At 48.0% G+C, this 18,022-nt stretch overlaps 1 protein-coding gene across 3 annotated transcripts in view; it reads right to left on the minus strand.

Moving 5' to 3' along the window:
• Positions 1-18,022, minus strand: part of pxk (PX domain containing serine/threonine kinase) — a 98,650-nt gene that overhangs the window by 5,719 nt on the left and 74,909 nt on the right. The window contains exon 17 of one of the 3 annotated variants that reach the window (XM_056275053.1): positions 10,257-10,316. The exons of 1 other annotated variant lie outside the window; for it this stretch is intronic. In XM_056275053.1, coding sequence (XP_056131028.1) covers positions 10,257-10,316 — 60 coding nt within the window. Of the gene's footprint in view, positions 1-10,256; positions 10,320-18,022 lie in introns of all 3 variants that reach the window. One more of the 3 variants, XM_056275052.1, reaches the window with a different exon arrangement.

The following is an 18,022-nucleotide window of genomic DNA, read 5'->3' on the forward strand; positions in this document are numbered from 1 at the left end:
ACAGTGCAGAGTTAGTGTAGTTACAGTGTGGTTACAGTGTAGAGTTACAGTGTAGAGTTACAATGTAGAGTTACAGTGCAGTTACAGTGTAGAGTTACAGTGTAGAGTTACAGTGTAGTTACAGTGCGGTTACAGTGCAGTTACAGTGTAGAGTTACAGTGTAGTTACAGTGTAGAGTTACAGTGTATAATACACGGAGATGTGGCGTAAAGCGAAGAGGGAGGTGGCTATAACTACCAACACTAACACAGCCACAACACTAACACAACACTGATACTAACAGCATGTATATTTCAGAAGCATGGAGGTTGAGGTGGTGGAGTGGTTTGGGTAGTGCCTGGTGCTTGCTGGGAAATCAGGGTGTACAGCAGGTTTAAAAACTACGAGAGACCATCATCATCATCATCAGTGTTTACTTTACCCAGAGACACGGTCAGAATGGAGCATGCTCTATGGTGAAGACAGCACAGGGAGAAGAGAGAGATGACAGTTATCACTTGGGTGGAACAGGAAGTAGTCACACAGAATCATTCTACCAGGAAGTGACCGACTACAGACACAAACCAGGAGACGAAGAGGCTCAGCCTGACGGTCAGGGGGGGAAACCATCTCTGCACTGAGACTGCTGATAAATGCAACTTGAGCTCCATGAGTGTTTGCTAGCCGGAGAGTCAGTCAGGTTAAAACAAAGTGGGACATGTAGAAACAGGACGTGACTGGCAGCAGGTTGACCATCTTTTCTTAAAGGTGCAGTCTGCCGTTTTGCTTCAGTCAACAGAGAAACAAGGTAACTGATGACGACACATGGTTTCTGGAACCCGGAGATAACACCAGGATTCAAACCGGCGATCCCTGTGTTGGCTTAATGAGATGTGACAGGGAAATGACCTGATGTGGTTGGCGAATAAAACTTTCAACAAGAAGTTTTTGATAGTGCTGAGTGTTGTTGTGATAGTTGTACTAGTGTACATTGTGTTTGTTTTACTGATGACAGGAAAACAACAGCAGCCTGTTACCTCCACCTACATGTACTTATTTGGTCTCAATTATAAAGTATTTAACATTTATCAAGTGTACATCCCTTCAAAACATCTGCTTCACCTGTTCCAACATAATGTAAGGTGACGCCAGGGTGGTAGTAAACACGCTCAGGAATGTTTATTTATGCACACATGTGCTCCTCTCATGATGGAGACATAAGGAGGAGACATAAGGAGGAGACATAAGGTCTGTCGAGAGGTAGGTTGTGATGGTTTGTCCCAGAAGATGTTTGGGAGACACGCAGAGGATGTCACCAAAACTACTGGTCCACCTCATATACACCACTGTTCTCCAGCTAATGCAGATGTTCCAGATGTTGCTGGGCTGAGTGACCTGACTGTCTGTCTGCCCGACTGACTGCCTGACTGACTGCAGACTCAGACAAGCAGAGCGAGGGCGGTTGATCTTCCCATGTTGCTAAACTGAAACCTTCTTCATAACCGGCTATCAAACAGAAGAACCAGTCAGAGTCCAGTGTAGACCACACACACTTGTGTTAGTGTTCACACAACACTCACAACACAACCCGTGTCGTTACACCAGTCAGTAGCCCAACACATGATCTGTGTTGTTACACCAGTCAGTAGCCCAACACATGAGCCGTGTCGTTACACCAGTCAGTAGCCCAACACATGATCTGTGTCGTTACACCAGTCAGTAGCCCAACACATGATCTGTGTCGTTACACCAGTCAGTAGCCCAACACATGATCTGTGTCGTTACACCAGTCAGTAGCACAACACATGATCTGTGTCGTTACACCAGTCAGTAGCCCAACACATGATCTGTGTCGTTACACCAGTCAGTAGCCCAACACATGATCTGTGTCGTTACACCAGTCAGTAGCCCAACACATGATCTGTGTCGTTACACCAGTAAATAGCCCAACACATGATCTGTGTTGTTACACCAGTCAGTGGCCCAACACATGAGCCATGTCGTCACACCAGTCAGTAGCCCAACACATGAGCCATGTCGTTACACCAGTCAGTAGCCCAACACATGATCTGTGTCGTTACACCAGTCAGTAGCCCAACACATGAGCCATGTCGTTACACCAGTCAGTGGCCCAACACATGATCTGTGTCGTTACACCAGTCAGTAGCCCAACACATGAGCCATGTCGTTACACCAGTCAGTAGCCCAACACATGATCTGTGTCGTTACACCAGTCAGTAGCCCAACACATGAGCCGTGTCGTTACACCAGTCAGTAGCCCAACACATGAGCCGTGTCGTTACACCAGTCAGTAGCCCAACACATGATCTGTGTCGTTACACCAGTAAATAGCCCAACACATGATCTGTGTCGTTACACCAGTCAGTAGCCCAACACATGAGCCATGTCGTCACACCAGTCAGTAGCCCAACACATGAGCCATGTCGTTACACCAGTCAGTAGCCCAACACATGAGCCATGTCATTACACCAGTCAGTAGCCCAACACATGATCTGTGTCGTTACACCAGTCAGTAGCCCAAAACATGATATGTGTCGTTACACCAGTCAGTAGCCCAACACATGATCTGTGTCGTTACACCAGTCAGTAGCACAACACATGAGCCGTGTCGTTACACCAGTCAGTAGCCCAACACATGATCTGTGTCGTTACACCAGTCAGTAGCCCAACACATGATCTGTGTCGTTACACCAGTCAGTAGCCCAACACATGATCTGTGTCGTTACACCAGTCAGTAGCCCAACACATGATCTGTGTCGTTACACCAGTCAGTAGCCCAACACATGATCTGTGTCGTTACACCAGTCAGTAGCCCAACACATGATCTGTGTCGTTACACCAGTCAGTAGCCCAACACATGATCTGTGTCGTTACACCAGTCAGTAGCACAACACATGATCTGTGTCGTTACACCAGTCAGTAGCCCAACACATGATCTGTGTCGTTACACCAGTAAATAGCCCAACACATGATCTGTGTCGTTACACCAGTCAGTAGCCCAACACATGATCTGTGTCGTTACACCAGTCAGTAGCCCAACACATGATCTGTGTCGTTACACCAGTAAATAGCCCAACACATGATCTGTGTCGTTACACCAGTCAGTAGCCCAACACATGAGCCGTGTCGTTACACCAGTCAGTAGCCCAACACATGAGCCGTGTCGTTACACCAGTCAGTAGCCCAATACATGATCTGTGTTGTTACACCAGTCAGTAGCCCAACACATGAGCTGTGTCGTTACACCAGTCAGTAGCCCAACACATGATATGTGTTGTTACACCAGTCAGTAGCCCAACACATGAGCCATGTCGTTACACCAGTCAGTAGCCCAACACATGATCTGTGTCGTTACACCAGTCAGTAGCCCAACACATGAGCTGTGTCGTTACACCAGTCAGTAGCCCAACACATGATCTGTGTCGTTACACCAGTCAGTAGCACAACACATGATCTGTGTCGTTACACCAGTCAGTGGCCCAACACATGATCTGTGTCGTTACACCAGTCAGTAGCCCAACACATGATCTGTGTCGTTACACCAGTCAGTAGCCCAACACATGATATGTGTCGTTACACCAGTCAGTAGCCCAACACATGATCTGTGTCGTTACACCAGTCAGTAGCCCAACACATGATATGTGTCGTTACACCAGTCAGTAGCCCAACACATGAGCCATGTCGTTACACCAGTCAGTAGCCCAACACATGATATGTGTCGTTACACCAGTCAGTAGCCCAACACATGATCTGTGTCGTTACACCAGTCAGTAGCCCAACACATGATCTGTGTCGTTACACCAGTCAGTAGCACAACAAATGATCTGTGTCGTTACACCAGTCAGTAGCCCAACACATGATCTGTGTCGTTACACCAGTCAGTGGCACAACACATGAGCCATGTCATTACACCAGTCAGTAGCCCAACACATGATCTGTGTCGTTACACCAGTCAGTAGCCCAACACATGATATGTGTCATTACCCCAGTCAGTAGCCCAACACATGATCTGTGTCGTTACACCAGTCAGTAGCCCAACACATGAGCCATGTCGTTACACCAGTCAGTAGCCCAACACATGATCTGTGTCGTTACACCAGTCAGTAGCCCAACACATGATCTGTGTCGTTACACCAGTCAGTAGCCCAACACATGAGCTGTGTCGTTACACCAGTCAGTAGCACAACACATGATCTGTGTCGTTACACCAGTCAGTAGCACAACACATGATCTGTGTCGTTACACCAGTCAGTAGCCCAACACATGATCTGTGTCGTTACACCAGTCAGTAGCCCAACACATGATCTGTGTCGTTACACCAGTCAGTAGCACAACACATGATCTGTGTCGTTACATCAGTCAGTAGCCCAACACATGATCTGTGTCGTTACACCAGTCAGTAGCCCAACACATGAGCCGTGTCGTTACACCAGTCAGTAGCCCAACACATGATCCGTGTCGTTACACCAGTCAGTAGCACAACACATGATCTGTGTTGTTACACCAGTCAGTAGCACAACACATGAGCCGTGTCGTTACACCAGTCAGTAGCCAAACACATGATCTGTGTCGTTACACCAGTCAGTAGCCCAACACATGATCTGTGTCGTTACACCAGTCAGTAGCCCAACACATGATCTGTGTCGTTACACCAGTCAGTAGCCCAACACATGATCTGTGTCGTTACACCAGTCAGTAGCCCAACACATGAGCCATGTCGTCACACCAGTCAGTAGCCCAACACATGAGCCATGTCGTTACACCAGTCAGTAGCCCAACACATGAGCCATGTCATTACACCAGTCAGTAGCCCAACACATGATCTGTGTCGTTACACCAGTCAGTAGCCCAAAACATGATATGTGTCGTTACACCAGTCAGTAGCCCAACACATGATCTGTGTCGTTACACCAGTCAGTAGCACAACACATGAGCCGTGTCGTTACACCAGTCAGTAGCCCAACACATGATATGTGTCGTTACCCCAGTCAGTAGCCCAACACATGATCTGTGTCGTTACACCAGTCAGTAGCCCAACACATGATCTGTGTCGTTACACCAGTCAGTAGCCCAACACATGATCTGTGTCGTTACACCAGTCAGTAGCCCAACACATGATCTGTGTCGTTACACCAGTCAGTAGCCCAACACATGATCTGTGTCGTTACACCAGTCAGTAGCCCAACACATGATCTGTGTCGTTACACCAGTCAGTAGCACAACACATGATCTGTGTCGTTACACCAGTCAGTAGCACAACACATGATCTGTGTCGTTACACCAGTCAGTAGCCCAACACATGATCTGTGTCGTTACACCAGTCAGTAGCCCAACACATGATCTGTGTCGTTACACCAGTCAGTAGCACAACACATGATCTGTGTCGTTACATCAGTCAGTAGCCCAACACATGATCTGTGTCGTTACACCAGTCAGTAGCCCAACACATGATCTGTGTCGTTACACCAGTCAGTAGCCCAACACATGATCCGTGTCGTTACACCAGTCAGTAGCACAACACATGATCTGTGTTGTTACACCAGTCAGTAGCACAACACATGAGCCGTGTCGTTACACCAGTCAGTAGCCCAACACATGATCTGTGTCGTTACACCAGTCAGTAGCCCAACACATGATCTGTGTCGTTACACCAGTCAGTAGCCCAACACATGATCTGTGTCGTTACACCAGTCAGTAGCCCAACACATGATCTGTGTCGTTACACCAGTCAGTAGCCCAACACATGAGCTGTGTCGTTACACCAGTCAGTAGCCCAACACATGAGCCGTGTCGTTACACCAGTCAGTAGCCCAACACATGATCTGTGTCGTTACACCAGTCAGTAGCCCAACACATGATCTGTGTCGTTACACCAGTCAGTAGCCCAACACATGATCTGTGTCGTTACACCAGTCAGTAGCCCAACACATGATCTGTGTCGTTACACCAGTCAGTAGCCCAACACATGATCTGTGTCGTTACACCAGTCAGTAGCACAACACATGATCTGTGTCGTTACACCAGTCAGTAGCCCAACACATGATCTGTGTCGTTACACCAGTCAGTAGCCCAATACATGATCTGTGTCGTTACACCAGTCAGTAGCCCAACACATGATCTGTGTCGTTACACCAGTCAGTAGCACAAACACATGATCTGTGTCGTTACACCAGTCAGTAGCCCAAAACATATGTGTCGTTACACCAGTCAGTAGCCCAACACATGATCTGTGTCGTTACACCAGTCAGTAGCCCAACACATGATCTGTGTCGTTACACCAGTCAGTAGCCCAACACATGATCTGTGTCGTTACACCAGTCAGTAGCCCAACACATGATCTGTGTCGTTACACCAGTCAGTAGCCCAACACATGATCTGTGTCGTTACACCAGTCAGTAGCCCAACACATGATCTGTGTCGTTACACCAGTCAGTAGCCCAAAACATGATCCGTGTCGTTACACCAGTCAGTAGCCCAACACATGATCTGTGTCGTTACACCAGTCAGTAGCCCAAAACATGATCCGTGTCGTTACACCAGTCAGTAGCACAACACATGAGCCGTGTCATTACACCAGTCAGTAGCCCAACACATGAGCCGTGTCGTTACACCAGTCAGTAGCCCAACACATGATCTGTGTCGTTACACCAGTCAGTAGCCCAACACATGATCTGTGTCGTTACACCAGTCAGTAGCCCAACACATGATCTGTGTCGTTACACCAGTCAGTAGCCCAACACATGATCTGTGTCGTTACACCAGTCAGTAGCCCAAAACATGATCTGTGTCGTTACACCAGTCAGTAGCCCAACACATGATCTGTGTCGTTACACCAGTCAGTAGCACAACACATGATCTGTGTCGTTACACCAGTCAGTAGCACAACACATGATCTGTGTCGTTACACCAGTCAGTAGCCCAACACATGATCTGTGTCGTTACACCAGTCAGTAGCCCAACACATGATCTGTGTCGTTACACCAGTCAGTAGCCCAACACATGATCTGTGTCGTTACACCAGTCAGTGGCACAACACATGATCTGTGTCGTTACACCAGTCAGTAGCCCAACACATGATCTGTGTCGTTACACCAGTCAGTAGCCCAATACATGATATGTGTCGTTACACCAGTCAGTAGCCCAACACATGAGCCGTGTCATTACACCAGTCAGTAGCCCAACACATGAGCCATGTCGTTACACCAGTCAGTAGCCCAACACATGATCTGTGTCGTTACACCAGTCAGTAGCCCAACACATGATCTGTGTCGTTACACCAGTCAGTAGCCCAACACATGATCTGTGTCGTTACACCAGTCAGTAGCCCAACACATGATCTGTGTCGTTACACCAGTCAGTAGCCCAACACATGATCTGTGTCGTTACACCAGTCAGTAGCCCAACACATGATCTGTGTCGTTACACCAGTCAGTAGCCCAACACATGATCTGTGTCGTTACACCAGTCAGTAGCACAACACATGATCTGTGTCGTTACACCAGTCAGTAGCCCAACACATGATCTGTGTCGTTACACCAGTCAGTAGCCCAACACATGAGCCGTGTCGTTACACCAGTCAGTGGCCCAACACATGATCTGTGTCGTTACACCAGTCAGTAGCCCAACACATGATCTGTGTCGTTACACCAGTCAGTAGCCCAACACATGAGCCGTGTCGTTACACCAGTCAGTAGCACAACACATGATCTGTGTCGTTACACCAGTCAGTAGCCCAACACATGAGCCATGTCGTTACACCAGTCAGTAGCACAACACATGATCTGTGTCGTTACACCAGTCAGTAGCCCAACACATGAGCCATGTCGTTACACCGGTCAGTAGCCCAACACATGAGCCGTGTCGTTACACCAGTCAGTGGCCCAACACATGATCTGTGTCGTTACACCAGTCAGTAGCACAACACATGATCTGTGTCGTTACACCAGTCAGTAGCCCAACACATGAGCCGTGTCGTTACACCAGTCAGTGGCCCAACACATGATCTGTGTCGTTACACCAGTCAGTAGCCCAACACATGATCTGTGTCGTTACACCAGTCAGTAGCCCAACACATGAGCCGTGTCGTTACACCAGTCAGTAGCACAACACATGATCTGTGTCGTTACACCAGTCAGTAGCCCAACACATGAGCCATGTCGTTACACCAGTCAGTAGCACAACACATGATCTGTGTCGTTACACCAGTCAGTAGCCCAACACATGAGCCGTGTCATTACACCAGTCAGTAGCCCAACACATGATCTGTGTCATTACACCAGTCAGTAGCACAACACATGAGCCATGTCGTTACACCGGTCAGTAGCACAACACATGATCTGTGTCGTTACACCAGTCAGTAGCCCAACACATGATCTGTGTCGTTACACCAGTCAGTAGCCCAACACATGATCTGTGTCGTTACACCAGTCAGTAGCACAACACATGATCTGTGTCGTTACACCAGTCAGTGGCCCAACACATGATCTGTGTCGTTACACCAGTCAGTAGCCCAACACATGATCTGTGTCGTTACACCAGTCAGTAGCCCAACACATGAGCCGTGTCGTTACACCAGTCAGTAGCACAACACATGATCTGTGTCGTTACACCGGTCAGTAGCCCAACACATGAGCCATGTCGTTACACCAGTCAGTAGCCCAACACATGAGCCATGTCGTTACACCGGTCAGTAGCACAACACATGATCTGTGTCGTTACACCAGTCAGTAGCCCAACACATGATCTGTGTCGTTACACCAGTCAGTAGCACAACACATGATCTGTGTCGTTACACCAGTCAGTAGCACAACACATGATCTGTGTCGTTACACCAGTCAGTAGCACAACACATGAGCCGTGTCGTTACACCAGTCAGTAGCCCAACACATGAGCCGTGTCGTTACACCAGTCAGTAGCCCAACACATGATCTGTGTCGTTACACCAGTCAGTAGCCCAACACATGATCTGTGTCGTTACACCAGTCAGTAGCCCAACACATGAGCTGTGTCGTTACACCAGTCAGTAGCCCAACACATGAGCCGTGTCGTTACACCAGTCAGTAGCCCAACACATGATCTGTGTCGTTACACCAGTCAGTAGCCCAACACATGATCTGTGTCATTACACCAGTCAGTAGCCCAACACATGAGCCGTGTCGTTACACCAGTCAGTAGCACAACACATGATCTGTGTCGTTACACCAGTCAGTAGCCCAACACATGATCTGTGTCGTTACACCAGTCAGTAGCCCAACACATGATCTGTGTCGTTACACCAGTCAGTAGCCCAACACATGATCTGTGTCGTTACACCAGTCAGTAGCCCAACACATGATCTGTGTCGTTACACCAGTCAGTAGCCCAACACATGATCTGTGTCGTTACACCAGTCAGTAGCCCAACACATGATCTGTGTCGTTACACCAGTCAGTAGCCCAACACATGATCTGTGTCGTTACACCAGTCAGTAGCCCAACACATGATCTGTGTCATTACACCAGTCAGTAGCCCAACACATGATCTGTGTCGTTACACCAGTCAGTAGCCCAACACATGATCTGTGTCGTTACACCAGTCAGTAGCACAACACATGATCCGTGTCGTTACACCAGTCAGTAGCACAACACATGATCTGTGTCGTTACACCAGTCAGTAGCCCAACACATGAGCCATGTCGTTACACCAGTCAGTGGCTGCTGCTGGATGGTTTCCCCACCTGCTGACACACTGCTACCTACCAGACACTGTACACCTGTCTGTACACCTGTCTGATTACCTGTCTATACACCAGCCTGTATACCAGCCTGTACACCTGTCTGTACACCAGCCAGTCAACAGACACTAAATACCGGTCTGTATACCTGCCAGCAAACACAGGTGGACAGACAGACAAGCAGACAGACAAGCAGACAGACAGAGAGACAGACAGACAGACAGACAGACAGACAGACATACAGACAGAGCGCAGAACCAACATGATCATTGTTGCTACATGCAGACGTGGGTGCGGTTAGCACATCATTACGTAACAGTGTTAACAGATGCTTGCAGTGGTTTGGACAACAGACAGTTCCTCTTAACACTTTCTCTTCCTGACCACAGGGTGGCGCTGTAGAGACTTTCACAGTTTAACAGACAGAAACAGACACAATGACAGACAGAAGGGCAGAGGCTCATTGATAGACAACAAGACAGATAGATAAACACAGACAGGAGATGTTCTGACAGACAGGCAGGCAGGCAGGGTAAATGCATACCTGTGGTGGGTGGAGGGACGGGAGAGGAGGGGGAAATTAAAGGGGAGCTGGTTCCAGAACCTGCTGACAGAGAGGGAAGAGATCAAGCACTGATCAATAAGCAATTCATCTGTCAGACGAAGACATCAGAATTAACACCGAGTAATGTGGCCAGCAGACAGGTGCGACACTCCGGGATTTCCCATCTGAACTCTGACCAGTAGGGACCAGGACGTGTGTGATAACCAGTCTCTTCCTGCTACGTGTGTGTGATAACCAGTCTCTTCCTGTTACACGTGTGTGTGATAACCAGTCTCTTCCTGTTACGTGTGTGATAACCAGTCTCTTCCTGCTACACGTGTGTGATAACCAGTCTCTTCCTGCTACGTGTGTGTGATAACCAGTCTCTTCCTGTTACACGTGTGTGTGATAACCAGTCTCTTCCTGTTACGTGTGTGTTAACCAGTCTCTTCCTGCTACAGGTGTGTGTTAACCAGTCTCTTCCTGCTACACGTGTGTGTGATAACCAGTCTCTTCCTGTTACACGTGTGTGATAACCAGTCTCTTCCTGCTACAGGTGTGTGTTAACCAGTCTCTTCCTGTTACGTGTGTGTTAACCGGTCTCTTCCTGTTACGTGTGTGTGATAACCAGTCTCTTCCTGCTACGTGTGTGATAACCAGTCTCTTCCTGCTACGTGTGTGTGATAACCAGTCTCTTCCTGTTACGTGTGTGTTAACCAGTCTCTTCCTGTTACGTGTGTGATAACCGGTCTCTTCCTGTTACGTGTGTGATAACCAGTCTCTTCCTGTTACGTGTGTGTGATAACCAGTCTCTTCCTGTTACGTGTGTGATAACCAGTCTCTTCCTGTTACGTGTGTGTGATAACCAGTCTCTTCCTGTTACGTGTGTGTGATAACCAGTCTCTTCCTGTTACGTGTGTGTGATAACCAGTCTCTTCCTGTTACGTGTGTGATAACCAGTCTCTTCCTGTTACGTGTGTGTGATAACCAGTCTCTTCCTGCTACGTGTGTGATAACCAGTCTCTTCCTGCTACGTGTGTGATAACCAGTCTCTTCCTGTTACGTGTGTGTGATAACCAGTCTCTTCCTGCTACGTGTGTGATAACCAGTCTCTTCCTGTTACGTGTGTGTGATAACCAGTCTCTTCCTGCTACGTGTGTGATAACCAGTCTCTTCCTGCTACGTGTGTGATAACCAGTCTCTTCCTGCTACGTGTGATAACCAGTCTCTTCCTGCTACGTGTGTGATAACCAGTCTCTTCCTGCTACGTGTGATAACCAGTCTCTTCCTGCTACGTGTGTGATAACCAGTCTCTTCCTGCTACATGTGTGTGTTAACCAGTCTCTTCCTGCTACGTGTGTGTGTTAACCAGTCTCTTCCTGTTACGTGTGATAACCAGTCTCTTTCTGTTACGTGTGTGATAACCAGTCTCTTCCTGCTACGTGTGTGATAACCAGTCTCTTCCTGCTACACGTGTGTGATAACCGGTCTCTTCCTGTTACGTGTGATAACCAGTCTCTTCCTGCTACGTGTGATAACCAGTCTCTTCCTGTTACGTGTGTGATAACCAGTCTCTTCCTGCTACGTGTGTGATAACCAGTCTCTTCCTGCTACGTGTGTGATAACCAGTCTCTTCCTGCTACGTGTGTGATAACCAGTCTCTTCCTGTTACGTGTGTGATAACCAGTCTCTTCCTGCTACACGTGTGTGATAACCGGTCTCTTCCTGCTACACGTGTGTGATAACCAGTCTCTTCCTGCTACGTGTGTGATAACCAGTCTCTTCCTGTTACGTGTGTGATAACCAGTCTCTTCCTGCTACACGTGTGTGATAACCAGTCTCTTCCTGTTACGTGTGATAACCAGTCTCTTTCTGTTACGTGTGTGATAACCAGTCTCTTCCTGCTACGTGTGTGATAACCAGTCTCTTCCTGCTACGTGTGTGATAACCAGTCTCTTCCTGTTACGTGTGTGTGATAACCAGTCTCTTCCTGCTACGTGTGTGATAACCAGTCTCTTCCTGCTACGTGTGTGATAACCAGTCTCTTCCTGCTACGTGTGTGATAACCAGTCTCTTCCTGTTACGTGTGTGATAACCAGTCTCTTCCTGCTACACGTGTGTGATAACCGGTCTCTTCCTGCTACACGTGTGTGATAACCAGTCTCTTCCTGCTACGTGTGTGATAACCAGTCTCTTCCTGTTACGTGTGTGATAACCAGTCTCTTCCTGCTACACGTGTGTGATAACCAGTCTCTTCCTGTTACGTGTGATAACCAGTCTCTTCCTGCTACGTGTGTGATAACCAGTCTCTTCCTGCTACGTGTGTGTTAACCAGTCTCTTCCTGTTACGTGTGTGATAACCAGTCTCTTCCTGCTACGTGTGTGTGATAACCAGTCTCTTTCTGTTACGTGTGTGATAACCAGTCTCTTCCTGCTACGTGTGTGATAACCAGTCTCTTCCTGTTACGTGTGTGTGATAACCAGTCTCTTCCAGCTACGTGTGTGATAACCAGTCTCTTCCTGCTACGTGTGTGATAACCAGTCTCTTCCTGCTACGTGTGTGATAACCAGTCTCTTCCTGCTACGTGTGTGATAACCAGTCTCTTCCTGCTACACGTGTGTGATAACCGGTCTCTTCCTGCTACACGTGTGTGTTAACCGGTCTCTTCCTGCTACGTGTGTGTTAACCAGTCTCTTCCTGCTACGTGTGTGATAACCAGTCTCTTCCTGTTACACGTGTGTGATAACCAGTCTCTTCCTGCTACAGGTGTGTGTTAACCAGTCTCTTCCTGTTACGTGTGATAACCAGTCTCTTCCTGTTACGTGTGTGTGATAACCAGTCTCTTCCTGCTACGTGTGTGATAACCAGTCTCTTCCTGCTACGTGTGTGTGATAACCAGTCTCTTCCTGCTACGTGTGTGTGATAACCAGTCTCTTCCTGCTACACGTGTGTGATAACCAGTCTCTTCCTGCTACACGTGTGTGATAACCAGTCTCTTCCTGCTACGTGTGTGATAACCAGTCTCTTCCTGCTACGTGTGTGTGATAACCAGTCTCTTCCTGTTACGTGTGTGTTAACCAGTCTCTTCCTGTTACGTGTGTGATAACCAGTCTCTTCCTGTTACGTGTGTGTGATAACCAGTCTCTTCCTGCTACGTGTGTGATAACCAGTCTCTTCCTGCTACGTGTGTGATAACCAGTCTCTTCCTGTTACGTGTGTGTGATAACCAGTCTCTTCCTGCTACGTGTGTGATAACCAGTCTCTTCCTGCTACGTGTGTGATAACCAGTCTCTTCCTGCTACGTGTGATAACCAGTCTCTTCCTGTTACGTGTGTGTTAACCAGTCTCTTCCTGTTACGTGTGTGATAACCAGTCTCTTCCTGTTACGTGTGTGTGATAACCGGTCTCTTCCTGTTACGTGTGATAACCAGTCTCTTTCTGTTACGTGTGTGATAACCAGTCTCTTCCTGCTACGTGTGTGATAACCAGTCTCTTCCTGCTACGTGTGTGATAACCAGTCTCTTCCTGTTACGTGTGTGATAACCAGTCTCTTCCTGTTACGTGTGTGATAACCAGTCTCTTCCTGCTACACGTGTGTGATAACCGGTCTCTTCCTGCTACACGTGTGTGTTAACCAGTCTCTTCCTGCTACGTGTGTGATAACCAGTCTCTTCCTGTTACACGTGTGTGATAACCAGTCTCTTCCTGCTACAGGTGTGTGTTAACCAGTCTCTTCCTGTTACGTGTGATAACCAGTCTCTTCCTGTTACGTGTGTGTGATAACCAGTCTCTTCCTGCTACGTGTGTGATAACCAGTCTCTTCCTGCTACGTGTGTGTGATAACCAGTCTCTTCCTGTTACGTGTGTGTTAACCAGTCTCTTCCTGTTACGTGTGTGATAACCAGTCTCTTCCTGTTACGTGTGTGTGATAACCAGTCTCTTCCTGCTACGTGTGTGATAACCAGTCTCTTCCTGCTACGTGTGTGATAACCAGTCTCTTCCTGTTACGTGTGTGTGATAACCAGTCTCTTCCTGCTACGTGTGTGATAACCAGTCTCTTCCTGCTACGTGTGTGATAACCAGTCTCTTCCTGCTACGTGTGATAACCAGTCTCTTCCTGTTACGTGTGTGTTAACCAGTCTCTTCCTGTTACGTGTGTGATAACCAGTCTCTTCCTGTTACGTGTGTGTGATAACCGGTCTCTTCCTGTTACGTGTGATAACCAGTCTCTTTCTGTTACGTGTGTGATAACCAGTCTCTTCCTGCTACGTGTGTGATAACCAGTCTCTTCCTGCTACGTGTGTGATAACCAGTCTCTTCCTGTTACGTGTGTGATAACCAGTCTCTTCCTGCTACACGTGTGTGATAACCGGTCTCTTCCTGCTACACGTGTGTGATAACCAGTCTCTTCCTGCTACGTGTGTGATAACCAGTCTCTTCCTGTTACGTGTGTGATAACCAGTCTCTTCCTGCTACACGTGTGTGATAACCAGTCTCTTCCTGCTACACGTGTGTGATAACCAGTCTCTTCCTGCTACGTGTGTGTGATAACCAGTCTCTTCCTGCTACACGTGTGTGATAACCAGTCTCTTCCTGCTACGTGTGTGTGATAACCAGTCTCTTCCTGCTACGTGTGTGTGATAACCAGTCTCTTCCTGCTACACGTGTGTGATAACCAGTCTCTTCCTGCTACGTGTGTGATAACCAGTCTCTTCCTGCTACGTGTGTGATAACCAGTCTCTTCCTGCTACGTGTGTGATAACCAGTCTCTTCCTGCTACGTGTGATAACCAGTCTCTTCCTGTTACGTGTGTGTTAACCAGTCTCTTCCTGTTACGTGTGTGATAACCAGTCTCTTCCTGTTACGTGTGTGTGATAACCGGTCTCTTCCTGTTACGTGTGATAACCAGTCTCTTTCTGTTACGTGTGTGATAACCAGTCTCTTCCTGCTACGTGTGTGATAACCAGTCTCTTCCTGCTACGTGTGTGTGATAACCAGTCTCTTCCTGCTACGTGTGTGTGATAACCAGTCTCTTCCTGTTACGTGTGTGATAACCAGTCTCTTCCTGCTACGTGTGTGATAACCAGTCTCTTCCTGCTACACGTGTGTGATAACCAGTCTCTTCCTGTTACGTGTGTGATAACCAGTCTCTTCCTGCTACACGTGTGTGATAACCGGTCTCTTCCTGCTACACGTGTGTGATAACCAGTCTCTTCCTGCTACGTGTGTGATAACCAGTCTCTTCCTGTTACGTGTGTGATAACCAGTCTCTTCCTGCTACACGTGTGTGATAACCAGTCTCTTCCTGCTACGTGTGTGTGATAACCAGTCTCTTCCTGCTACACGTGTGTGATAACCAGTCTCTTCCTGCTACGTGTGTGTGATAACCAGTCTCTTCCTGCTACGTGTGTGTGATAACCAGTCTCTTCCTGCTACACGTGTGTGATAACCAGTCTCTTCCTGCTACGTGTGTGATAACCAGTCTCTTCCTGTTACGTGTGATAACCAGTCTCTTCCTGCTACGTGTGATAACCAGTCTCTTCCTGTTACGTGTGATAACCAGTCTCTTCCTGTTACGTGTGTGATAACCAGTCTCTTCCTGTTACGTGTGTGTTAACCAGTCTCTTTCTGCTACACGTGTGTGTTAACCGGTCTCTTCCTGCTACGTGTGATAACCAGTCTCTTCCTGTTACGTGTGATAACCAGTCTCTTCCTGTTACGTGTGTGATAACCAGTCTCTTCCTGCTACACGTGTGTGTTAACCAGTCTCTTCCTGCTACGTGTGATAACCAGTCTCTTCCTGCTACGTGTGTGATAACCAGTCTCTTCCTGCTACACGTGTGTGATAACCAGTCTCTTCCTGCTACACGTGTGTGATAACCAGTCTCTTCCTGCTACGTGTGTGATAACCAGTCTCTTCCTGCTACGTGTGTGATAACCAGTCTCTTCCTGCTACGTGTGTGATAACCAGTCTCTTCCTGCTACACGTGTGTGATAACCAGTCTCTTCCTGCTACATGTGTGTGATAACCAGTCTCTTCCTGCTACACGTGTGTGATAACCAGTCTCTTCCTGTTACGTGTGTGATAACCAGTCTCTTCCTGCTACACGTGTGTGATAACCAGTCTCTTCCTGCTACGTGTGTGATAACCAGTCTCTTCCTGCTACGTGTGTGATAACCAGTCTCTTCCTGCTACGTGTGTGATAAGCAGTCTCTTCCTGCTACACGTGTGTGATAACCAGTCTCTTCCTGCTACATGTGTGTGATAACCAGTCTCTTCCTGCTACACGTGTGTGATAACCAGTCTCTTCCTGCTACGTGTGTGATAACCAGTCTCTTTCTGTTACGTGTGTGATAACCAGTCTCTTCCTGCTACGTGTGTGATAACCAGTCTCTTCCTGCTACACGTGTGTGATAACCAGTCTATCCCTGCTACACGTGTGTGATAACCAGTCTCTTCCTGCTACACGTGTGTGTTAACCAGTCTCTTCCTGCTACACGTGTGTTAACCGGTCTCTTCCTGCTACGTGTGATAACCGGTCTCTTCCTGTTACGTGTGTGATAACCGGTCTCTTCCTGCTACGTGTGTTAACCGGTCTCTTCCTGCTACGTGTGTGATAACCGGTCTCTTCCTGCTACGTGTGTGATAACCGGTCTCTTCCTGCTACGTGTATTAACCGGTCTCTTCCTGCTACGTTTTATAACCGGTCTCTTCCTGCTACACGTGTGTGTTAACCAGTCTCTTCCTGCTACACGTGTGTTAACCGGTCTCTTCCTGCTACGTGTGATAACCGGTCTCTTCCTGCTACACGTGTGTGTTAACCAGTCTCTTCCTGCTACACGTGTGATAACCAGTCTCTTCCAGCTACGTGTGATAACCGGTCTCTTCCTGCTACGTGTGTTAATCGGTCTCTTTCTGCTATGTGTGTTAACCGGTCTCTTCCTGCTACGTATGTTAACCGGTCTCTTCCTGCTACACGTGTGTTAACCAGTCTCTTCCTGCTACCAGTGTTAACCAGTCTCTTCCTGCTACCAGTGTTAACCAGTCCCTTCCTGCTACGTGTGTGTTAACCAGTCTCTTCCTGCTACGTGTGATAACCGGTCTCTTCCAGCTACGTGTGATAACCGGTCTCTTCCTGCTACGTGTGTGTTAACCAGTCTCTCCCTGCTACGTGTGATAACCGGTCTCTTCCAGCTATGTGTGTTAACCAGTCTCTTCCTGCTACGTGTGTGTTAACCAGTCTCTTCCTGCTACGTGTGATAACCGGTCTCTTTCTGCTACGTGTATTAACCGGTCTCTTCCTGCTACGTGTGTTAACCAGTCTCTTCCTGCTACGTGTGTTAACCGGTCTCTTCCTGCTACGTGTGATAACCGGTCTCTTCCTGCTACGTGCATTAACCGGTCTCTTCCTGCTACGTGCGATAACCGGTCTCTTCCTGCTACGTGTGATAACCGGTCTCTTCCTGCTACGTGTGATAACCGGTCTCTTCCTGCTACGTGTATTAACCAGTCTCTTCCTGCTACGTGTGATAACCGGTCTCTTCCTGCTACGTGTATTAACCGGTCTCTTCCTGCTACGTGTGATAACCGGTCTCTTCCTGCTACGTGTGTTAACCGGTCTCTTCCTGCTACGTTTTATAACCGGTCTCTTCCTGCTACGTGTGATAACCGGTCTCTTCCTGCTACGTGTGATAACCGGTCTCTTCCTGCTACGTGTATTAACCGGTCTCTTCCTGCTACGTGTGATAACCGGTCTCTTCCTGC

This window comes from Lampris incognitus, chromosome 2, assembly GCF_029633865.1.
Source record: "Lampris incognitus isolate fLamInc1 chromosome 2, fLamInc1.hap2, whole genome shotgun sequence".
Taxonomy (NCBI): domain Eukaryota; kingdom Metazoa; phylum Chordata; class Actinopteri; order Lampriformes; family Lampridae; genus Lampris; species Lampris incognitus.